A 26,870-nucleotide genomic window follows, 5' to 3' on the forward strand; every position below is an offset into this window, starting at 1 on the left:
TATGTATTCTCCTAAATAGTGTAGTGTAACATGTATAAATTTGTAGGTCGTCAAATTAGAAAATTAATTATATATATACGTGTGAATACAGTTCGCCATGTTATGAGAATTAAGGAGATAGATGTATAATAAGAACCTAAAGGGAAAGACAGGTCTTACACCAGAGTTTGAGGATGGGGTTAAGACTTTCATATAATGGGCAAAGGTCAGCCTGGACATATGGATGGAGACAAAATTAGGTGTCCTCGTCGAAAATGCAAAACAATAATGTTCAGAACACCCGACTATGTCAGTTATCACTTGTGTTTGCGAGAGTTTCAGAATATTTTAATTGGACTTCTCATGGCGAGATCAGGGTGCAGGAGTACTTTGAGGCTGTGACTGTCCCTCCAGTGCCAGAGGAGCAAACCCCAACTGCCCATGTTGAGGGTAATTATTCACACTAGGGTGATAAACAATAGATAGACTGGACACAGAGGATGGTTTTTATGCAGTCGTGCCGAGTTATTTTTCTTCTTATCACGATGGTGTGCCTAATGTGTTAATAGGTGACCAAAAACCAATTAAGTTGGCTATTTTGAGAACCATTTAAACAATATTTATATAAGAAATATTGTCCCGATGAATATGGTAAGTATTCGTCTTTGGCATATGTGTCTGTTGTGCTTACCAAATTACATTAAACACTTCACGTCATAACACATGCCCACAGACAACTTAATAACCCTGCGCACTGGATGGTGGCTATGAAACCAACTTCAGAGGGTTGGTCTGAAATGTTCTAAGTCGAGAACCTCGAGACTAGGCATGAGAGTCCTATTGAGACTTGCACTGCGTATTGCATTCATTGGATGAGTGTAGAGTTTCATCGGCGAAAAACATTGGACATCTATGCAATTTGAGGGGGTTAGTTGACAAGGTGGTCAACTGACTGAACTGACTCATGGGGATCGTCAAATGGAAGCCTTAGAGGCTTGGTCGGTATGACTTGATTCCCCGACTCCAATAGTACAGGAGTATTCCTCAGATTTGAGGAATATCACGGCTGTCACATACATACAATGACTGTATCTTAGATCTGTGTTAGAAGTGATTGTGTCACATACATGATCATCTTAAGCCTTGTCCAGTGCAGTCGGAGTATGTAGTAAGAACGGTGAGTTCCAAGAACAGGATCCATCCGCTATCAGTATGTGACAGAGATATCTCCTATGCACTTGGAGATGAGTTCACGCTTTATGAATCTGGGGCCACAGTAGTTGATCGAATAAGAAAAGGAGGTTCCTATGTTAAGAAACTTGGCGTAATGCGGTCTTAACTATTAAGCATAGACGTTTAATCTAGGATGGGAACCGTCACCAAATTCCATGCCCTAGACTAAGGCCAGTAGACTGTAGACGGAAGGACCGTACTCATATGGACTCGAAAGTCTAAATGTTCGCACGAAAATTCACCTAGTCTATAGTGTCATAGACCGTTGCTAGACGACCACCCATGGTGATGGGCTTTCTTGTTTAAGGGTTAATCAAGAAATATTAATTAAATTTAATATAATTAATAATAATGTTGGACACTAGCCCATATCTAGGTGAAAGGTGAACCTAAAGAGTCACACACAAATCACCGAGAAAGAACAAGGAATTAATTTGGAATTAATTCCATAAGATGTAAGTAATTAAATTACTCACACATAGGGTCCATTGGCGAGATAGCCCAAGTTTAAATTAATTTGATTAATTTAAATTGGGTTTGTCTTTATTTAATCAACAAATCGAATTCTATTAATTAATAAGAGACAATTTGGTCTTGAGTATATAATTGGATTAAATACCTAGTGGGTTCAATTAAATAAATTTTAAATTAAATTTAATTAAAATTCATTGGGCCTTGAATTTATTTTACATAAAATCGGCCCAACGATTAAGGCCCACTAGCAAAATAGATGGAGGAAAAGTTAAACAAAAAAATTATATTTTTGAAAAGTGCTAGCTTGGTCATATTTAGACTCTTCTATATGGAATTGATTGAATAGTTACCTTATACATAATGGAATGTATCTAGACACATTCTGTTTATTTATTCAAGATATATAAATATATTTTGTGTATGATTATTAGGGTAATAATTCATTACATAATACAACATAAAAACCTTCCTCCTCCATCACCAAATTCGGCCGCCTCCTCTATTATTCTCATAGGATGAGTTTTTTCTTTGATCTTGATTCATTCTAGCAAAGGGATCAAGGTCTCATTTTTCAGTGTGGTGCAAATCATCTTTGGAGAATTCCTACGTTGGAATCTCGGATGAACGTTCAACGAAACTAACCGATTGAAAGCTCGAAATTTAAAATGTAAATTCCAATTTTAATTTTCGCTTCTATTTTTATTTTTCCAACCATAGACTCGTATGACTATATTTTGTTGTTGCGTAAATAATTCATACTATATCGAACATCGGGGAACTCCAAGGGTACACCCCTTGAATTGGTTTGTTTCTATACTTCAATTTTATTATCATGCGTTTTTATTTATCGCTTCCACTAGAGCTTTCCTAGACCGTACCACGCGATCCCTTCAAGATGATGGTAAGAAGAAAAATAACCCGGTGGACTGCATCAAAAACGATCTTCTGCACCCAATCCATCTATTATTCATTACCCCCAATGTGAATAATTACCCTCCTCATAAGCAATTGGGATTTGCTCTTCCTGCACTGGAGGGCGGTCACAGCATCAAAGTACTTCTGCACCCTCTCATCGCCATGCGAAGTCCAATTATAATATTCTAGCATAAACCCACGATTACACAAGTGATAGCTAACATCTTCGCATGTTCTGAACTTTGAGTTTTTGCACTTCCAGCAAGGGTACCTAATTTCATCTCTTCATATGTTCACGCTGATACTTGTCCCATTCTATAAAAATCATAACCCCATCCTCAAACTCTGGCGTAAGACTTGCCCTTCCTAGGAGGTTCGTATCATACATCCATCTCCTCAATTGTCGTAACATGATGATATATCACTGCATATTCACACGTATATATATAAATATATAATTTGATCTATAAATTTATAAATATTATGAATTACACTAAGTAAGAATACATAACATATGAGATCAAATAATCATAAAACTAAAATAAGTAAACTACAATTTAACTAACAAAAATGGTTAAATTAGTCGTTGTTACCTGGTCGACCAACTCAAGAGATTAGCAGTTGCTGGTCCAAAAATTAAGCAATAATCCACTTGATCAAGTGTATATGCACGAAAATCAGAGCGATATTATCAAAGAGATATTGAGAGTGTATGTGGTTAATAAGCAATTCTACAATAAATAAAATAAAATAAAAATAACTTGCAATACACATATATATAATCTATTTTGTACCGACTATTGTGACGGCCTTTGAAACGAAAAGAAATAGCCATTGAAAAATAGCCGTTAAAAAATATAGCCGTTTTAATGTCGTGTTTGGAACTTCTTTTGTAGTACTATCTAGTAAAAGAAGTCATCCATATTCATACGGTTTTTGTAACACCTTTTAAACATACACTTTCTCCCTGCTTTTTACACAGTCTTTGTAACGGCTCTACATTTTTTCCTATGAGAAGTTACAAAATTTTGCCGGCCGTGACAAACACCATATGAAAATTGTAACAGACAAAAATAATTATCGGGTGTTGTAATGATTTTTCTCTTTTAAAAATTTATAGCGGCCTTTCATACATTATTTTTAACAACAGATATTATAAGAAATGCTGGCCTTCCCTAAGTTCAATTACAATTACAAATCTGTGGCAAATTATAACGGCTTTTATCTTGTAACGGCTTTTGTGATATATTTATTTTGTAATGGCCTTTCAAACGGCTTTAGTCGTTACAACTTAGTGAAATTTACAATATTCCTGACATGACGTAATCACAACTTATCCATTATAAATTTGTAATAAAACTCATGCGTATTGGAATGGCTAAGAGGACGTTCCAAAATAACCGTTACAAATTTTTGTATTTTTTTTGTAGTGATAAATATTAATTTTTCATTCAATTTTTTTATTAGTATTAACAAATTCAGTGAATTTTGTACTAAGTGAACTTATTCGTTAGACAAAAGCAAATTTCAAAAATGCTAGATATAATTTTTCAAATCGTAAGAAATTTATGTATAATTATACCAAATATTAGTGAATGTAAATGTAAGTATCCCATAGGTTAAATATTAGGGGGAGGGGGAAACAAAAAAAGGGAAGCAATTTGTTTGAAAATCAATTTAAGTTGGATATTTACAAAAAGGTTCTTTCATAATTTATAGAAAAAAAAAATTGCATACTTTTTATCGTGTTGGTCCATTCAAATCCCTACAAGCTCACTCTATCAAAATAAAATATCAATAAGAAGAATAGGTGATAAGAATTTTTATGTGTTAAATTGGGGATAATTACACACCCTTTCTATTAGATTTGATGTAATTATATGAGGCCTCTCTTTGATTTGAAAAATTATATCTAATATTTTTAAGATTTGTTTCTATTTAATAAATAGATCAATCAGTTAGTTAAAATTCACTGAATTTGCTAATATTAATTAAAAAATTAGATGAAAATTTATATGAGAAACTTGCATAATATCCCCCTGTGTTATGCTAAAATTGCACAAAACTTACCTGTGTTAAATAAATAGCCATAAAAGACCTTGTGAATTTTGAAACCCTGCAAAAAAGACGCCCTCCGTCCAAAACTGACGGAAGGTGCTGTACACGCTGTGGAAATGAGAGTAGAGCTTTTTTTTTATCCTATTTCAGCTTTTTTGGTAGTGCAATTGTCCAAAATACCCTTCTCCTTCATTATATATACAACTTAACATCCCCTCACAAACACACTACAAAAATAGAATTTTAAGTGATAAAATTTTCAATTTGTCCCTTTTGTTTGAATATAAATAAAAATCATATATTATAAATTAAATTAAAATATTATTTAATTTAATATTTTAGCATATTTATTTATAAAATATACTAAATCAATATAACAATCCTACAAAATGTTATGTTATTAATGAAATTAAACTATTATTTAATTTAAATATATTTTAATATTTATATATAAAATATACTAAATAAATATAAAAATACATAAAATTTATATCAATTTTTTAACTTATATAAAACATTATATTAAAACTATTAATATATATTTAAATTAAGCATTTACTATTTTTTATTATTTTAAAATTTCCGCACACAAGATCTGCGTCCTGTTGATCGCGCGGGTCGGAGCCCTTTTATCCAGACCCGAATACTCATTGAAGACCCAAGCGACGTACACCGTCCGATTTTGGACGTAAGCTGGCTGGATAAGGCCACGTGGCTCATTCAACAATATCTACCTAAACTCTATAAATACCCCAATATGCTATGATTTGAGGTAACTGATTCCAAGTTCTTTTCGATCTAAACCTTTGATCATTACATTTTACCTCGATCTATCTAACTTGAGCGTCGGAAGGTCGTTGTCGGGGACGTGCCCGACGAGCTCACTGTTCTTGTCTTATTCTCAGGAGCCCAAAACTTGATCTTAGAGGAATTAGTCATCTGTGAAGAGGTCGCTCATTCTAGATCGCTGAATTCGTGCAAGATTAGTTGGCGCCATCTGTGGGAAATCCCTGAGAATCGCCAGTCAACATGGAAGGTTCATCGAGGAGAAATGTGTTGGAGGAAGATACTCCCAAGAGAGGTAGAGGATCAATGGTTCATATGACGAGAGATGAACTTCAAAGAATGATAGAGGAAGCGAGCAGGAATGAGATAGTGGAATACGAAAGAAGGACCGCGACTCCTATGGTCAAGGAGACAGCGAGAAGACAGTTGTTCGAAAGCAGAGTACCTCGAAGGGAATAGGGGGAACCAAGCCAGCAAGAATATAGAAGTAGAAGGCAAGCACCATCAGAAGTGGGTTCTAGCAGCCAAGTGCGAGCAAAAGGGAGGGAACCCGTGATATCACGTGACGAGGTTGAGAGTGTCGGAAAGAAGATTGAACTCTTGGTGAAGCAGATTGATGAGTTAAAGAAGCAGGGAGAGACAGTTTCACATAACAAAAACTCTCCATTTAACAATGACATATTGATTCAAGTGGTGGAGTCGGGATTCAAAGTGCCCGACCTGCAAAAATATGATGGAACCAAAGACCCCTATGAGCATATCGCTGCCTTCGAGATGGTGATGAACTTGTATGGACAACCGGGTCCTATAATGGCTAAATTGTTTGTTACCACTCTTGCAAGGAAAGCACAGGAATGGTTCACCAGCTTGTCCCGTGGAAGCATTGAGTCATACGAGCAGCTTATACAGAAATTTTCTTTCCATTTCGCTAGCAAGAAGAAGCAAAAGAGGTATGCACTTATTTAATATACACCAGACAGATGAGGAGACCTTGAAAAGCTTCATGGGGAGGTTCAATAATGAAATACTGGAAGTCCAGGACCTGCAAATAGATATGATGGTCAGCATTTTAATACATGGATTGAAGAAAGTCTCGTTCACGTCTGCGCTCACACGCGACCCTCCTAGTGATATAGAGCAATTAATGGCCCTGGCTCAAAAATACATCGATGAGGAAGAAATGAACGCGATGAAAGACTTCGAGCGTAGGGAGAGGGAGCAAGCATACCGATGACCACAAGAAACCAGAGAAGGTGGTGGGGCGAGAACAAAGAACGATAAACCAAGGGAGCCTAAATATCAGCCCAAGTATCACAACTACACTACCTTGACTATGTCGCGGGAAAAGGCTTTGTTGATGGTAGAGAATGCAGATGTGTTAAAATGGCTTTGTTGAAAGGCTTTGTTGTTGTGTTACCTTGATATCTATGAAATCGCTATTATGTGTTTATCTATGATTGTGTTGTACGGATGTCAGATGAATGATTAAGTAATCATATAATTGATTGTTGAATGAAGTAAATGAAAAAGTTATTAATGAGGAAATTATTATTAAATAAAATTGAATGATGAAGTTAACAATGTGATATTGTGATTTAAAATAAAATATGGTTTACCTAATTGGGAGGGAGCATAATGCTTTGGCTTATGATGATATGATTAATGAAAGTTGTGTGATGTCATTAATCAATGGAAATAATGTTGCATATTATAGGAGTTATGTATTGTGTGATATGATTGATGGTAGGATACCATACGAGCTATATGTTGTGTGATATCATTGATGGTGGAGTATCATACGAGCTGTGTGTTGTGTGATGTTGAGGAAAAAGGAGATATTGTGATTGAGATGATGATAACCGGTAAGACCATTGGGTTATGCACTCCAGCTTGGTAAGTAGGGCGGTAGAAAAATAAACGATAACATTAGATATTATGTTGTGGATGATATATGATTGTAGCCATGTATTATGTCTTACATCTGTTGTTATTGTATGACGAATATTGGTTGGTTAGTATGATTATTTTAGGGTTTAGTTGCTACAAATATATATATATATATATGACTGGTTAGTTATGTTTACTGAGTTGGCAACTCATTCTTTGCCACATACTTTTTTAGGAGATAGATTGCAGTGACTCATCTAGCTAGATCATAAGCTAATTGTCAGGCTTATAGATGGGTCAGCAGTGTCGTCTTAAGTCAGGAGTTCTAGCTACATATTTACAAAAATTTTAAACTGTGACTAAATTGGTATATTAAGTATTGTTATAACTAGAAATACTACTTTTCTTTTTTTTTTTCATATGTTTTAGTGAAGAATACTATACCAAGATTTTGATGAAGTATTTATTCTCTTGAGATATATATATATAAAGTATTGATTATATCAGATATCCTATCGGGTTAAATGTGGGGTTATTACATAGTCGAATGTGATTCCGAAGGGGGTGTCACAAGGGACGGGAGGGTGTCACAAGGGATGGGATCCTAAAAAGCTCTCCCTAACCCCGGGTGATTTGATTAAAAAAAACCCTAGACCCTAGACCTAAGCCCCAAACCCTAAAGTGCAAATTTCTCAAAGTTGAAATGGTAATTGACACACCAAAAAAAAGTTTAGACACCAAAATATAAAAGCGGGCATAGTTTGGATGGCAAAGTGTAATTGACCCTATATATAACTATACTTATTGAGTAGTCAACTCATTCCTTGCTGCATTTTTTTGTTTTTAAGGGGATACACCACAGTAACTAGGCAGATTAAATCATAAGCCGATCATCAATATTAATAGGTGGGTCAGAAGTGATGATTTGAGTTGGAAGCTTAGCTACATAATTACATATATATGTAGGGTATGTATTTACAATTTTGTAATAACTAAAAACTTCACTTTTCTCCTTTCTTGATGTTCATAAATGCTAAAGTTGAGGATTAAATATAAAATTTTAATGATGTATGTCATTATTTGATACGTATAGGCCCCATTTAGTTCGTGTGATTAGGTATGATAAAATTATTTAGAAAAAATTGTATAATACCCCCCTGTGTTATGCTAAAATTGCACAAACCTTACCTGTGTTAAATAAATAGCCATAAAAAATCTTGTGAATTTTGAAACCCTGCAAAAAAGACCCCTTCCGTCCAAAACTGACGGAAGGTGTTGTACACGCGGTGGAAATGAGAGTAGAGCTTTTTTTTTACCCTATTTCAGTTTTTTTGGTAGTGCAATTGTTCAAAATACCATTCTCCTTCATTATATATACAACTTAACATCTACTCACAAACATACTACAAAAATAGGATTTTAAGTGAGCAAATTTTCAATTTGTCCCTTTTGTTTGAATATAAATAAAAATCATATATTTTAAATTAAATTAAATTATTGTTTAATTTAATATTTTTTCATATTTATTTATAAAATATACTAAATCAATATAACAATCCTACAATTATATCAGATTTTTTAACTTTTATAAAATGTTATATTAATAATCAAATTAAACTATTATTTAATTTAAATGTATTTTAATATTTATTTATAAAATATACTAAATAAATATAAAAATACCTAAAATTTATATCAATTTTTTTAACTTATATAAAATATTATTAAAACTATTAATATATATTTAAATTAAGCATTTACTATTTTTTTATTATTTTAAAATTTTATTAAATTAAATACTTTACTAAATTATTATTTAATTGAAATATATTTTAATATTTGTTTATTTATTAATTCTTCTCCGTTGTCTTCTCCAACGCCGACGAGTCGCCGGCGGTGATTAAAATTAACAATCTTGGTTTCGTTGGAATCGTCTCGACGAGAGGAGTCTAACAGTGGTAGTCTCAGGCCGTGATTCGTCAAGACGGTGGCAAATCGAGGCAACAAACATCACGGCAGAAATAAATTTAAAAATTTTTAATTTCAACAAAAACTTGATGAAAATGAGCAAGGTTGGTCTTGTTCGAATCTTCATGCCGAGATGAGTCTATTGGTGGTGATCCCAGGCCGGAATTCGTCCGGATGACGATGAATTGAAGCCAAGAAGCTTTGACGGTCGTGCTCGAAGCCCAGTCTTTTCAGTTAATGAAAGTTAAAATTGATGGTATGGATATGTTATTGAGAAGAGGATTCCAATGGTATAATCCACGGTCGAAAATTCTTTTCCGACGACGACGGAATCATAGAGAGAAGATTCGAAAAGAAATAGTCTATATAATATATACGATATGTATAATATATATATAAATAATATAAATAAAAATATATTTAAATTACTTTAGATCTGGACCATTTATTTTTTACATTTAAATATCAATGGTTGTTAAAAAAAGATATAACGGTCAATTTAGCAAAAAATTAACGCCGTTAGGGTTCATCTAACGGAATGGGAGAGTATGCAATAATTTGGAAAACATAGGGGGTTTTTTGTCTATTCTTTTAATACAGGGAGTTTTTAGCTAAATTTTTAAAATATAGGGGGATTTTATGCAATTTTCCCAATTTATATTTATCGTCGATCGACTTATTATGGATTTATTGCAGATCAAACAATTCTTTTCTCAACTAAACTACCCTTATAATAGAGAAGATTTTCCTCATCACATGTATTAACGCGTGAAGACGTACGAGTGTAATTTGACTTGCAATAAATCAGTAATAAAGCAATCGGTGTAAATATACATTTATTTTTTCTGAATTTTTTTGTTAATATCAACAAATTTGATAAATTATGACTAACGAAAAAATTTATTTATTAGACAAAAACAAACTCAAATTACTAATAAAATTCTCTGTCAATTGTGATAATATTATTTAAGTAAATGTTGCAACTGGATAAATGAATAATAAAAAAAAACATAATATGTATACAGACAATAATCCGATCGTCAGTTCTCTACCATGTCACAGGAGTTGAGTTATACACATCGACTGCATGTGATTTGCTGAAATGGAACACGTGAGATCTTTATCAATCTTTGTGCAATAATTTAATTGAAAAAGTCGACTAAGGACATTGATACCCCTCTGGTTTGAATTATTATTTATATGTGATAATTTAAATTAGTCTCTCTCTCTATATATATATAGCTTAGGAAAATGGGTATGAATATTAATAAATAGGGTAATTAGTTGGTCCCCCATTGCTACTATCACTTTTAATAAAATAATGTTGGCATTAATAGAGGTATGGTCTATGGTGCAACATATATAAAATTCACGTTTCTGATATAATAGGTGTTTGTCATGCCTAAGATTATTTAAGAACTACCAAGACTTTTATGCACACATAAACTATATGCATAGGGTAAATTACGTCAGCACCTTTGATATTTGATATAATTATAAATATTTTTTTATTAGATCAAAAATTGCATTTATTCTCCTTAAAGTTTGTTTCGTCTTACATTTAATTCCAACGGTAGGGTTCTGGTGAATTTATCACATGTTATTCTCAAAAATACCCCTGATAAAAAATTTTGGCTAAACTTGTACCAATTATATGATAAGTGGAAACCTAATTTGGACAAAAACTTTCCTACAGCCAAAAGATTTGTCGACTTGAGTTTCACAAATATGGGTATATAAGTTGTTTTTAATGGGTGATTGATATGCATAATGGAGTGAAAATGGAATGGACGTTTTCAAGTACATTCTTACATCTGTGATTGATATGCACTAGATATTGAAAAATTATTGTGTATAGTCAGTAATAAAAGACATTAGTTTGATATTTAATTATTTTTATTAATTTAAAAATATTCCTTTCATCGAGTAATGAAAAAATAATGGTAGATGTATTTATGATTAAATAGATTAGATGTCTATTCATACATAACAATCATGCCTTTAATAGTATATTTTATATTAATGTAAGATAAATAAAGATAAATCAAAACACACTGAACTGTGTATTTTGTAAAGAGAAAAGGAAACATTCAGGATGTTTTTACTGAGTTAATTATTTCATTATTATTAAAAAATTGTATAAATATAATTTATATAAATTCTATAATAACATTATGTCGAGTCGCGAATGGACTCAAAAAAAGTTTTTTTTTAAAAAAATAAAATTGCTCATGTCGTGGATGGATATGAAGTTGTGGTTCCAATCCACGACTTCATGTCGTGGATTGGACCCTCGACATGAAAATAATTTTTTTTTGTTCTTATTTTATTTTATTTTTTATAAGTTAATTATATTCAATTAATTTTTAACAACATATTAAAAATTCAAAAAATCATAATGTTAAAATTGTACTAATTTAAAAGAATTATAGAAATATAATAGTTATATTTTTTTATACAATTTTAAAAAAATATAATTAAAAAAGTCAATTATTATTGAAAACCCCGCACCAGCACATTTGATTATGTAGAAGAATCTCTTTGTTGGGTTTGTTGCCTTTCACGCATTTGCAGCCAATCCATCTCGTTGTGAACACGTGATATTTGATTTCGACCAGGGCGTGTAGAGATACGAATAGTAGTGTCGTGGATCAACTCAAATTCCATGACATTCTAATAATCTTCGGAATACACAGGTTCAAATGACTTAGAATATGTTTTCCTGTAAATTTTAAGTAATAATAATCCTTCACTATTGATGTAGCATTAATCATGTATGCAGCGCATACTTTTTCAGAGTGAATCAAGGAATGCTATATTGAGTCCACTTGCCGCATGAACATTTTCGATTCGCAATTTTGACAATATGGGTATTGAGACCATGTCCATTCTAAGTACATGGCAATTTTTGTTATGAATATTAATTAATAACACATATTTGTATTATTTATATAGATTTGGGCATGATCACGGATCACTCCACTTTGCCCTAGACTTGGAATGGAACGATATACATGTGCCAAGTCCAAATAGACAACAATCGTTAGCTCTCAGCAGCACCGTATGGTGCTACATGGAATTGTGAGCACACCTTCGCCCGAACAGTACTAGCCACTGCCCGAGTCATAAAGATATATTGGATGAGATGCAGGTGGATCAAGTAACTTATATTTAATATTGTACGTACATTTATACTATGAATTAAATGTGCATTAATTTACATCGTTTCATTTATTACAGTTCATCTGATAGCCGTATGACATGGAGTCAGATGTCATTATGGTTACTCCGCTGATTTGAACCCCCAGCTATGGAGATCGTCATGTCCTTTAGTATTTTACCTAATAGTGGAAATGCATCGTCCTGAACAGGTCCTTCGCCAATTCGGGATGAGACAGAATATTTCAAAAGCGACGGATACTCGGGACATGAGCCTACATCAAATCTCCCAAAAAAATCATACGGTAACAGATTAGGACCTGCAGCGCATATAATACATCACTAGATGGCAAAGACGTTATGACACGATTGTACAAGGCCACCCATTTTCAATAAAAGAAAAACAGAACGAGGGTATTGGGAATGACACTACAAAATAACACGAAATTTTGTGTCGTTATCTACTGACAGATGTGTGAAAAACGGGTACAAACTGGAGACTCAGCTATGTTGCAAGTGGCATTTTATATAATATCGCATACTTTATTTTAAATAATTTTTTTTACAACACAACATTCATTGTTTTTCTATATTATTCAGGCAAAACAGGTGAATATCCTTAAAATTTTGTGTCAATCTAGACCACTAAATATTGAAATGTATAGTCAATTGGTGGACAAATTCGAACACGGATTATATATTATCAAGGAAACCATAACCGATCAACCACAACAAATTGCTTCGTCATCCGATGATGCTCCCACCACATCCCACAGGCAAAGAAGAGGTTCTAGCCGAAATGTCTATTAGTTCAGTTAGACGTCATGATGTTGGGGTGGATATAGCTAGTCTTTATATAGTGTATACACTTTAAGATTATTAAGTGCCCCAATCGCCTCAAGATTACTACATGCCTCAACCGCCACAAGATAATTGATTTGAATCGACTCCATATATGTCAACCCAAATAGAAGATTAATCTTCACAAGTACATCTTGACCATGATCTTGGTATTAATCAACCATATGCATCAAGATACAATATTTCACCAATTTTATTTCCATCATTTAATCCATATTGTGATAATCTGGAGTTTAGTTCTGCAACAACATCAAGTCTGTTGGACATTAATCCAGATGGTGATGATAATGAGGCACAAAATGAGCCAATGCAAAATGTGGGCGAGAAAATAAGAAGACCTTGGCGTCAACATCATAGACGCAATTGTGAAACAGGAGGACATTTTTTTTATTTGCATTTTTATTGTATAGTTCATTGTATTTGTTTAGAATTGTATAAAAAAAATATACACTATTACATTTGTATAGTTCATTGTATTTTTTAATTAATACAATTTTAACATTATGATTTTCTAGATTTTAATATATTGTTATTAATTGAATATTATTAATTTATAGAAAATAAAATTAAATGAAAAAAATTATTTTCATGTCGCAAGTCCAATCCACGACACCGACATGAGCAATTTAAAAAAAAAAAAAAAAATTTTAAGTTGAATCGCGGATGTGATCCACGACTCGACATATTTTTGTTATAGAATTTATATAAATTATATTTATATATATTTTTTAAATAATAAAAAAATAATTAACGCTGTTTTTGTTGTTTTCTTTTTTAGACAGCAAAAACTTGCAAAACAAACAAAGCCCAAAGCTATTGGATGAAAATTCTGAAGACTTTTCTCACAATTTATGTATGATCGAATTTTTATTCTTAAAATTAAAAAAAAAAATTGAAAACGGGATTCGTATGTTTCTTTTCCGTGGAGTGTCCTAAACATATATATATATATATATATATATAACAATGCCACGTGTCTTTTCATTTGATACAAACCACTTTTCGTTAAAAGCATGTTATCTTTTTTCATAAAAGACGTGCTTCAAAAATATATATCTCGAAAAAAAAATTATTTAAAATCAATTATGAAAATCAGTATTAATATAACCTTACCATTCATTTAATTAATTATGCACACGCACAAAAATATTAATTATTTTAAAGGTAAATTACACAGCGTTTTTTTAAGATTTATCTTAATTACAAATATCTATTTATTATTTAAAAAATTTACAAATACCCCCTAAAATTACAAATGTCCTAACAAATACTTCCCTACAAAGAGTTGTTATAATAAAGTACTTGTTAGAATATTCGTAATTTCAGGAGAGTATTTATATTTTTTAAATAATAAAAAAATATTTATAATTATGATAAATCTCTCAAAAAGGCCTGTCGTATTTTACCTTATTTTAAATATAATTAACATTTGTAAAACCCAAATACTTATAAACTCTTCGCACTTCTTTGTTTTGTATTCCCAAATATTTCTTTCAATACTTAATACTACAACAAATTATAATCCGAATATAGTTAATGATGTGGTCGAGATTTTTACTAGGAGATAAAAATTGGAAATTTTATCTACTGTACAAATACACACTGGGTGAAGTACGATTTTCGAGGGAGCAAGAAAAATAGTCAAATTAATGAATAGTGCTTATCTTAAAAAATTAATATTTTTGGTATTTATAGTAGTGTTGGAAATTATGTGGTGTGATGGGTTGCATTTGTTTAATGTGTGCCTCATATATATTAAATTACTTTTTTACCCTTACAAGTTAATATTTTTTACCAATGTACATCAGTTAAGAAGCAAGCTTAAATAATGAGCAATCTATTTTTGTATTCAGATATATATATATATATAAAGAAATGAAAAAACACAACAATTAAAGATATTAATAATTAGCCACAAAATATATATATAAATAACAATTTTAAAATTATCACTAAGAATGTATATTAAGTGATAATAATTTTGATTTGAATTATGGATATATGACAACCTAATTAAAGCGAATATTATTACTATCAAAATCATTATAAGTAATATAATTAAAAAATTTTGTCACTTAATATGTAAATTAGTGATAATTTTTATATTGTCATTTAATTTTATGTTGTTACTATATATATTGTAATGAATTATTTCTGATTTTAATTGAAAAACTTATTTATTTTATATGTACAACTATATATATTAAAATTAAAAATAATAGAAAACAACGAAAATAGCGTAGTATTATTTGTTTTAAATAAAAGCAATAAACTATTATTTTTTTAAATAAATCGGCTGCAATCATCAATAGCAAACATCTATATCAGGAAAAATGCAATTTACCCCCCGTAAAATGTGAAATGAGCCAAAACAAAGGGGGGTAATTTGGTATCTTTTCACATGAATTTTTTTGCTCATTTTATATATCACAAGGAGTAAATTGCATTTAACCCCATCTATATCTAACAACTAATCATCAACCTCAAATAACTATTATTAAAGTCACCTACTATTAAAGTAAAATAACATCTCATAAGTCGGTGGAGTTCGAAGCCATGATCTTTAGAGTCATAAAGCATTGATTTCGCCAATTGAATTAGATGTCATTAGCATCTTAATATTGTTTCAATCAGTGGGAACAGGCCATATACTTGACCCGGTTCATACATCCAGAATCAGTAAGGACCGATCAAAACCAACCGAAATCAGTGACGTAGTAACCGGTCAAAAATTGGTTCCAATAGTAACAACAATAATTGGGCAAAGGCAAGTTTGGTTGGTAGAGAGTGTTTGAGAAAAGGCAAAAACACACCCAAAAGAGAGATTGACAACATAGACATATATAGAGGAGTGCGACAGATTCAATGCATATACCCTACAAATAACGTGTGCCTTATTCAAATAATGCTGAGAGGAGAGGAGAATGATGAGTTCCCAGAAACAGGAAGCAGGTGAGTTTTACAAGTAAGACTTAAAACTAATTTTGCCTGTTTTTTTACCTAGTTCCTTCTGATTTAATTTAGAATTAATTATACTTAAACTCTCTTTAAAATTATAAAAATACACTTTTTTTAAAAAAAAAATTAAAATTATACTTACACTGCTGTCGAAAATTTTACTTTTTACTCCTGACTTCCTTTTTTGTTAAGATCAGTAAGAAAAGTGTTGACGTCAGCAAAAAAAAAAATTGTACTTATAAGAGGTTAAATGTAATGATGTTACCATCAATACGTATCTACATATTTCATTTATCCCTTTATAAGTACAAAAATACACATAAGAATGTTAAATGATTAGCAAAATTGAAAATAATATTTTTTTTTTTTTTTGCTAACGTTAATATTATTCGTTCAAATCCTGACATAAGTAGCAGATGTAAACGAAGAATTTTCAAAAAGGGAGTAAGTGTAATTTCAAAAAAGCATTTAAGAAAAAAATATATTTCTCGTTTACACAAGAGGTTTAAGTGTAATTAACCCTTTAATTTACTTTAGTTGGACCCAAAATTTGTCCTACCGTCACTAGGGAAAAAAAAATGAATATTGGCTATAATTTTAATAAGTTTGGACCAAAAGCATGGTAAATAATTTTTATTGAGCATGGTTAAATAAAATCAATGCAAAAAATAAATTTTCAACAAAAAAAAAAAAAAGTTATTTCTCATGACTAAAAACTATGGTAAATGTTATAACCACCCTCGTAGATACTACGGCCAACAATCCTTGCATGATCGTGGTTAATGACTACTTATTATGGCTATTTTATTTTTGAATGTGCCTGCTCCTTTAAGGACTAAAACTATTGAATTGGAATGATTTTAGGATCACAAATTGGAATGGGGTTTTTATCCATTGAATTATAGTCGTTGTACTTTTTTTGGAACGATCTTAGTAATACAAGACTAATAATACACAAAAAATCATTCTAAATTGGAACACACTGTGCAACATTCTTGGTAACATGACAGTTTTCAATTTGAAATCCAACTTGGGAATGATTTCTATAATATTAGATCATATGGACACTAAAATCGTTCTCTTATTTTGGAATACATTTACTAATTGTTATTTTCTTTTTTATATCAATGGCCCATATATAGGAAGAGTCAACTCAAAACCATCCCTAATTTTATTAATATGTTCCAGGAAGAGTGTCAAATGATTACCGTTATAAATTCAAAACGGTCTTAGGAACAGGCATTGTAACTGTTATTTTGGAACACTATTTGGAACGATTTTTCTGTTCCAAAAAAATTAGACATAAAAAATGTGAATAATGACATAATCGATCACTTTCCATTTCTCTTGAGTTCCAGTGCCCGTTTCAATATGGCACGAGCTCTGGAACGGTCACGAGATCCATGTCAAATCCTTTTTTTGTTTTTTGTAGTGACATATCTCTCACGTTACTCAATTTTTTTTCTCCTCATAACTTTTTTTCTTTTTTATTTCCTCGCACCACGATTATTTTTTTTACAAATTTCTTTTTGTCTTCGTCTCATATTATCATATGTTTTTTTATATGTTGGTGGGGATTATATGCAGCTATAAACTAAAAAATTGCAATGGAAGAAAATGGTCTAAATATTTTTCATTCATTTCTTAAAACAATATAAAAAAAAAGAAAGCTTTGTTGTTTTTGTTTTTAGGTTAAAATAATGACAAAATATTTATTTCAAATGCAGGATGATGAATGTATGATAGAACGGTCCCAATATAATTATGATACATATTTTTGGGTGCAAACAATATAAAAAGCACGTGAAAATTTAGTGTTAACGATGTACGTCTATTTAATAGTCCGCATATACTATACTTAAATTTTGGTGACAATCTAAGATTTAAATTGCTTCTTTTTCTGTAATTGAAATTTTGATCTTTTTATAATATTTGTATTCTTTTCTCATAAAAAAGAAACATAAATTTGGTTAAATATATACACGTGATTTATATCATATTCCTATTTATTGGGACTTTAATATTTGAAAATTTTTCATTCATTCATATAAGTAATAAAAATTATAAGCTATATTTATCGTATAAATAATAACAAGTAGAAAAACATATACTAGTAATAAAAAAAGTCACGTGCAAGTCACGTGGGCAGCAAACATGTTAAGACAATTTTGCCTCTCTTCCATTACCTTAAAATGATGTTCCAACTGTGTCCTTTGCCCGGAATATGTGATTGGGATGCAATAACTAATTTAATAACTTGCTAGGGTCCAAAGTGCAATTCCCTCGTGTGTGTGTGTGTGGATGGTATGGGGTTTTTGCCACCACGCCCATAGCAGAGGAGCAATTCAAATACTTGTAAACAGAATGTCTCTTTATCACATTAAAATACAAGAAAGACAGACACCCACAATTATATTTGTTGGATTTCATAGGTATATATACAAACATTGATGCTGCGGAATTTAAAAACAAAAAGCCTCTCAACCTGCATTCACCTTTCTAACATAACTAAAAATGAACCTTCTATCTTTAGCTATATACTGAAAGTTATAAGAACACAGATTTATATCTCAATACCTGACACCACCCTACAATTGCTTCACTCACCCCAATTTATCCTCGTCCTCCTCGACCTTCAATTCTGTAAAAAATATTCTATCTAGTTTCAGCAACTTTCGATATCAATGCTACCCTAAGCTGATCTTGCGAGTAGAAACGGCCTTCCATCTTCACCGTGGCTTGCTGGATCATCAAATCGTTCACCACTGACACACTAGCATGGTGGACATCGAGGTCCAACTCCCTGAGTGCTAGCATCAGCTTTGCTGCAGGGTGATTCTTCTTACTACATTGGACACGTATCATCGCGTCCCAACCAATGATCTTGACGTCTATGTCCATGTCCACCTTCACGTTGCTAGACATATTTAGGTCGTGGGCCGGTGGAGGAGCCGACCTCATATCTTTCGTTCCCAATTCCTTCTTTACCAACTCAAGTTGACTCCTCAGTTCCTCTTTATCCGACTCCACGCTCTGCACCTTAGACTTCAACTCATTGATATACGCAATAGCGTCCCCGAGGAGTGAAGCCTTGTCCATCTTTGATACATTTGGTACTACGGCTCGAAGAGCGTAAAACCTCTGGTTCAACTTCTCCCTCCTCTGCCTCTCTGCCTCAACATGATTGAGAGGCTCTTCCCTCCCATTCGCAGGTTTCCTTCCCCGTTTTCTTGGCCGTTTCTCAGGATCAACAACTCTGCTACTTTCCACCTCCTTCACAACTGATGCTTCAAGATCCGAATGATCAGATTCAACAGCACCAACGTTATCAGCCTTCACACCTGAAGAGGGCAAAATCACACCGGAAGTAAACGAGAGCATGCCCTCGTCGTTACTTCCCCTCGACTTTGAAGACCTCTTCTTGCTTTTATCCTCCTGAACGGCAAGTAAATTCCCATTCCCACTACAAACACTCCTCCTGCTACTCTCCCCAAAATTCAATATCTCCCCCGTCTCACGCTTGCAAGTCCCACTATTCCTACCATTACTACTCCCGTTGTACCCGAATTCAGAGAAATTCAATTCCCTAGCAACAAACCCCTGCGACTGAAGCTGTGGATTCTCGGTTAAAGTACTAGAATTGGGATTTTCATTACTGAACACAAGTTGCTTGCTGGTAAGAGTAGAAGGAAATGAACTAGCCTGGGCGTTGGTGGCACTGTTATTGTTCAATGAATCCTTCACATCCGGGCCAGACGAAGAGGGGTCGGTGAGCCAGAGGGCCGACGGATCGTTGTCAGCCAAGGCCCAGGATCCCGAACCCGTTTCCATTCCATTGAAATTAAATAAAATTCTAACCTTGTTCATCAGATCGGAGCTCTGGAAAATCAACTCCGTGGAGCCAAGCTCCACCACGCCGTTTGACGAAGGTATACACACCAGGGTCTGAAGCCCAAATCCCTGGGCCTGTCGGGCCCTCTCGCAGTGGGAGGCGGCGAGCCTATCAGAGCCGGTCACCCACACTGGACTGGAGCTGTACAGGGCCTGGCCCGGAAGCCCGGAGCCATTAACGAAATTTTGAGTCATGGATATGAGAAAGAACCACTCAGTATCGGTCACCTCTTCATCGACGGCATCATCAGTAGTGGCCTGAGGACCTGAAATCAAAGAATTCAGCTCCCGGAGCACCTTCTTTCTGTGCTCCTGCTCGGCGGGGGATGACGCCGTTTTACGCTTACCAGTATTCTCTTCGCCTTTGTAGTATCCGTCGCCCCAGCCCAACACTGATGGGCCCCCGTAGTCAACCACGGAAGACTGCCAGAAAATCGCGTAGGTCCAGCTCTCACGAGCGCCCTCAATCAAGGCGAGAAGACGCTGCTGGAGGGTTTCCTGATTGAAGAACTGGGGGGCGGCGCCGGCAGAAGAAGTGGTTTTAGAGTGGTCGGGGGCGGTTGGATTAGGAGGAGTGGGAGCATAGGCCGATTGATGAGATGCGACGGAAGAGGGCCAGAAAGAAGCCAGATCCGACGAGGAGGACATGAAAGCGTCCATCATGGATGCGTCGCCCTCCGGCGCTGCCGCCGTAGCAGCAGCGGCAGAGCTATTACCAGACCATACATTCATCTGCGATGATTCTGTAGATGGTGTCAGCAGCTTCCAATTGATCATTCCATAGACTGACGACAGCCCACAAAATCAAGAAGCCTTATTCGTAGACTGCAGTAAAGAAATTCAGCAAAACGTGTCCTCTTTTCTAATAATTATTAAATCCCTTCACTACTCAAGAAAAGATAAGGGAACAGGTTAGAAAATGGAGAAGGGTAGGGGCGGCGGCTGGCGATGGAGAGGAAAAGAAATGCGATAGGCAGAGAGAGATGAGAATGTGTGTATTAGGTGGAGAAAAATAGGATGGGGTTTGGGATTTTATTTGGGGTGAATTTGAGGTGAATTTAGGGAGAGAGGGTTGGGTTGGGTGCAGGGGAGAGGGAAAGGAAGGGAGTGGACATTACGATTACGGGACCCCGCGCAGGCGCACAGCAGCTTCCACGAATGCGAAGCCGATTTAAGCGCTCCTGACATCTCATCTACTCCTCTTCACTCCTCTCTCTGACGCCCGCCGCACCCGCACCCGCACCCGCACCAGCTATCCATAATCCAACTATCTTATTATCATTATTTCCATAATTAAACCTTATCTTTGTCCCTCCCCCTAAAAATAAATAATAAATAAAAATAAAAATTCCGTGGCATCGACTCCATTCTCTATTGTCAACTAGTATGCGCCCTCGTGCTCATAAATGTTTGCTCATTTTAAGCGCTTATTAGCTTATTACTAAAGTCAAGTTGAAAATACTGTTTTATTGTACTGTATTTGTCTTTAAATTGCTTAAATTAAATTAATTTCAACTAAAAGTTATAATCAATTCCTTACCAATTTTTGCAACTTATATAGTAAAATTGTAAGTATTAAACTGTTTTCCCAAATATTTCAACTTCAATTTTTTTTGAATCATAAATGGAGTTGTAATTTTCGTTCGAATGAAAGTTGAGAGTATTTAAAACCAAAAGCAAAAGTAGCAATAGTTCCATAAAAAAGTTTAATATACACAATTTAACTAAAAAGCTGCAAAAATTAGTAGGCACGGGCTTATAACTTTGTGTTAAGTCAGCTTCTGATTTAAACAGTTAAAAAATATTTCACGATATATATATAAAAAAAAAAAAACCATGGAGTTCAGTGCAATTTACCGCCCTATAATATTGCAAAAAAAGCAAATTACACCCCTATAAAAAATAATAAAAATATAGGGAGGTAATTTTTATATATATATATATAAATGTAATTTGCTAATTTGTAATATCACAAAAAAAAATTATTTACATTTTTCCAAAAAACATGGTTTTCTTTATAGAATTAGTCGGAGATTACTCACTTATGCAACCCATGTATTTAATTTATTCAGAAAAGCTAACTCACAAACATTAATTTTATTATATAAAAATAAAAATTTAAATCTTGGGGTTATAGAGATTCTTAGCCTATTTGTATTTCCCCTACCAACCGTCCACAATGAGACAATTATGATGGAGTAAATAGCTGTTTGTTTAGTCAAGGTAAATCGCCAACGTTGTACTAAACTCATTCAATTCTTTTTTTTTTTTTTTTACAAATAATTTCCTTGATTTATTATGGGACATCATTATATATAGCAATAATTTTTATTTAGTTTTCGCTATTATTTTTCACATTAAAATTCATTTATAGTATAGTCGAAAAGTCACTCTCATCCCTAATCAATGGCTTGTCCTATTTCAATTATTGTAGCCACCACTTCAATTTTTCTTTATTTTATAAATTTTGATCTTAGAAAAAAAAATGATTGTAAATTAAAAATTAAATTAAAAAAAAAGAGTAATGAAAAAATATGTCATTAATTATATATTAAATAAAAATAATTACTATTATTTTGTCATAATAATAAATATTATAATTTTTATAGCGACAATTATTCTGTAACAAAAATTAGTGATAAAAAATTACCATTAAAATTGTGTAAAAATTCATGACGGACGACAATCGACATTAAAAAATTGTTGTTACTATTAATGTGTCACTCGATATGTATTCTTAATGACATATTGAGAATTATTATTTGATATGTTATTTTATATTGCAGTCAATGCAAGAAATATAATATTTAATTATGGCTAATGGTCATGGTTAATAATAAATAGTTGTTGACCACTGCCACACAGCGATTGTTGGCCGTGATTTTTGTGAGGGTGACTAAAATATTTGTCATGACTAATATTTTTACCACGACTCTTAGTTGCGACAAATAATTTTTTCATGGTGAAAAATATAATTTTGTGCATTAATTTTATTTAACTGTGATTAATAAATAATTATTTATCATGATTTTTAATCATTGCCATAAATATTGCAGAGAATAATAATTTTGTTAGTAGTGAGTGTTAATGTTTATGTTGGTAAGGTAATAATATTGTGTATAGGCAGGAAATAAATAAGTGCATATATAGAGGTAGAGATTGAGATATGTCTTTATTGTTTCTTGGAGACTTCAATTATTAATTAATAAAAGGAAACGAAAATGAGAAATAAGGGAAGTAAATAATTTGTAATAGAAATTAATATATGTCTGATTATGTTAGCATTATAAGCCGATTCTATTTAAATGGTTGATATTTTGTTTTTTTTTTTTTTTGATAAATTACAACGATCTTCTATATGTTTGGTATAATTATAAATATCCCTTTTATTGTTTGAAAAATTACAAATACTCCCTAATATTTGATAAAATTATATAATTCTTGAATGGATATAAGATTATCAATTTTGCCGTTACTATATATTTTTTTATAAAAAATTAAAAATCTAAAAAAAATCGGATGGGATGGATGAAAAAATTTAAAATTTATCTACGTAGTCCATAAAATTTAAAAAAAATTAAAATTATAATTCTTAATCCACAAGGTATGTTGGTGAGTTGACCACAAAAAATAAATGAAAACCTAAATGAATTGGACCAATTATTAGACAGCCATTGAAATCAGGGGTATTGATAATTTTTCAAACAAAGAGTAAGTATTCATAATTATGCCAAATCTCAGTTGAGGTCGTCGTAAATTACCCTTAATTTTTTTTCTTTCTGTCTTTCTTTCTAATCAATGTGCAAAGATTATTAATTAGTTGTATTAATCTTCAAGCTAAAGTCCTCTTATAAATAATAAAATAATGAAGAAAAAAATATTTTTTAATTTTGATCGGAAGCACTAATTAATAGTTAATTATATATATGTTTAAATCATTGTAGTTTGGTTAATCAACTGAATTAAAGCTCAATGGGTTTGAAAATATGTATTTGAGTTTTGTTTGATTGATTGATTTTGTCGAGCTCTAATCGAATCGGATATGTCCCGTTTGAGTTTTATTCAAATTTAACAGTTTAATAGGTCGATTTCAGACGTAATTTTATTGATTCATTTTAGTCGAGTATCGAAAAATTTAATTTACATTCCAAAGCTATAATTGATGTTGAATGAATAAGACAACTATCAGAGAAATGCACTGTCTCCCACGTCTGGAGAGGATTTTCATGGGAGGGGTTATTGCAAGTTATTATCTAGAAATGGGGTTTAATGCAACCTAAAATATTGCAAATAAATAAATTATTATTATTATTATAATAAAAAATAAAGCAAATTAGTGTATTTTATAAAATATAGAAATAAATTATTATTTATTTTTTTTATCAAAAATTAAATTTTATCATTTATAAGATCACAGGGTTACTTGTATTTTATCTGGTAGAAAATCATGTTGTGTATAGGTATGTATGTAGACTGAATAATTAAGATTCGATGTGGGACATGAGATGTGTTAACTTTATGATGAAGTGACTTTAAGATCTAAAAAACTGAAGACAGAGGAGAGAGAGAGAGAGAGAGAGGAACAATGGAAGACCACATGTGAAAAAGCAAATCCAGTCAAAAAAGTAATACTATCACATTAAAGCTATGTATGTAAGAAGCAGCCCCCGTTCGTTTTATTTTATTTATTTTACTTTTTTTTTTTTAAGAATTCCCATAAAAATAAACTGATTACGGGGACTGTGTGACTTTAGAGTTGTGAATTGGATTTTTTTAATTATCAAACATTTACATTTCATATTTGTTTCATCTCATGATTAAAGTGGTTTGTGTTTCTATTTTAATTTATTTTTCTGAATTAGGTTCATTTGTCTTAGAGTCTAAGCCTGTCCGGACAAAGTATGTTATTATTTTTGAACAAGTTGCTATATTTTTTTAGTATTCTTACGCATCATAAGAAGAACTGTAAAGGATATTTTTTGCAAGTGTTTGCAAAAACTTCTAGTTTTAATCAGTGACTGTTTTGTAGAAAAAATTGGAAGTTGTAGCAGAATCAAGAGTGCGAGTTGTTTGTTAAAAAAAACAAAAAAAAACTAAATTGGATAGTATTTGGAGAAAAATCACTTTTAAATTATTTTAGCAGTTTTTCCCTCTTTTCTCAACTTCCAACTTTCATGTTTCTTTTTTTTTTCTCCGACTTTTCTCTTAATAACTACTTACACATTTTGTCTTTTTGATATTATTTATTTGTTTAATTATTTATATTTTTAAATAAATTGCACACACATTTAGATGTGCAACACACACTAATCTATACCGTTATATAATTGAAGAGCACCCAATTGGTGTCTTCAATTTATTAGTATGTTAATTTTTATTTTTCTAATATTTAATTAATTTCTTTTTTATTTTCTCAACTCCCACATCTCTTTTTTTTTATTTTCTGTACTTTTTAATATTTTATTACTAATTAATATATTTTTAAAATAATAAAATATCAAATTGATTGTGCATGCACATGTGATTTGAACTCTATAAAAAGTAAATAATATAATTTTAAAAAAATTCTAAATATATGTATTATCTATCTATACTATATAAAAAAAAGGTCATCCACACTCACAAACGACGATTAATGACACTATTGCACTAATTTTTTATGACGCCACAAATGTCCTTCAACTGATACGATAACTAACTTATTTAATTTATTAACTGGTATTAGTATTCTTTTCTTTTCTTTTTTTGTATAATGTATTGGTTTATGTATTTTGGTTTGATATAATATATTTTAAAGCGTGAAATATTATTTATTATATGCACGTGGAAACAACGTGACACAACGACCAGTTATTATTATAAAAGAAAACTCTACTTCTGTACGTTTTCCAATGAATTTAGTAAAATACCTCTCGAACTTTCTCAAACCACTATATCCCATGATTAATAACTAATTTATTAATAATAATTTTAATTATTTGTAAGTTTTAAATATTTTTGCACACACATCAAATAAATATTAAATTAATTATAAATTTCTAATTAGTATTTTTGAATGTTTTCATATATTATATGTCCAATAAATACTTATATCTATAAAAAAAATTATACGTATTAAAAATATAGAATAAATTTGTTTATTTACTTAAGAGACAATATTCTATATAAAATATCTCATATGTTATTACAAAAAAAAAATCATTTATTCACTTAAGAAATAATTTATTGATTCAATAAACACACACTATAAGAAATATAACATGTAATCATGGCTAATTGTCATGGTTATGATAAATAGCCGTAGCAAGTAATTATTGATCGGTCACACGATGGTTGCCGGTCGTGATTTTTGATAGGGTGGCAAATACATTTGTCATGGCTAAAGCAAATATTTTTACCATGGCTTTTAGCTATAGCAAAAAAAATTCCATGGCGGCAAAGTTATTTTTAATGTTGATTTATTTAACTATGGTTAATAATAGTTATTTACCTTAATTTTTAGCATACTTATTAATATTGTAGTCAATATTATGTTTTTTTTTCTAGTGACATAGATAGTATTTTTGTAAAAATAAAAGTATATTAATTTGACTAGAAACTACTCCATTTAAAAACGAAGAAAAAAGATTATAGGTAAAAAAAATTTGTGAACTTGTTCTATTATAAGGATAATTTATAAATATATAGATATATTTTTTCCA

The 26,870-nt window shown here is 31.8% G+C and overlaps 1 protein-coding gene across 1 annotated transcript; it reads right to left on the reverse strand.

Annotated features, from left to right (window-relative positions):
* Positions 1 to 18,677: 18,677 nt before the first annotated feature.
* LOC105165158 (transcription factor MYC2) lies at positions 18,678 to 21,394 on the reverse strand. Its single transcript, XM_011084063.3, has one exon. The coding sequence runs from the start codon at positions 20,944 to 20,946 to the stop codon at positions 18,934 to 18,936; it is 2,013 nt and encodes a 670-aa protein (XP_011082365.1). The 5' UTR covers positions 20,947 to 21,394; the 3' UTR covers positions 18,678 to 18,933.
* Between the last annotated feature and the right edge of the window lie 5,476 nt (positions 21,395 to 26,870).

Source organism: Sesamum indicum, linkage group LG6 (assembly GCF_026168435.1).
Source record: "Sesamum indicum cultivar Baizhima isolate 11 linkage group LG6, ASM2616843v1, whole genome shotgun sequence".
Lineage (NCBI taxonomy): Eukaryota > Viridiplantae > Streptophyta > Magnoliopsida > Lamiales > Pedaliaceae > Sesamum > Sesamum indicum.

Coding starts and splice junctions, on each gene's coding strand:
- LOC105165158 (XM_011084063.3), bottom strand. CDS start 20,946: ATGATCAATTGGAAGCTGCTGACACCATCTACAGAATCATCGCAGATG.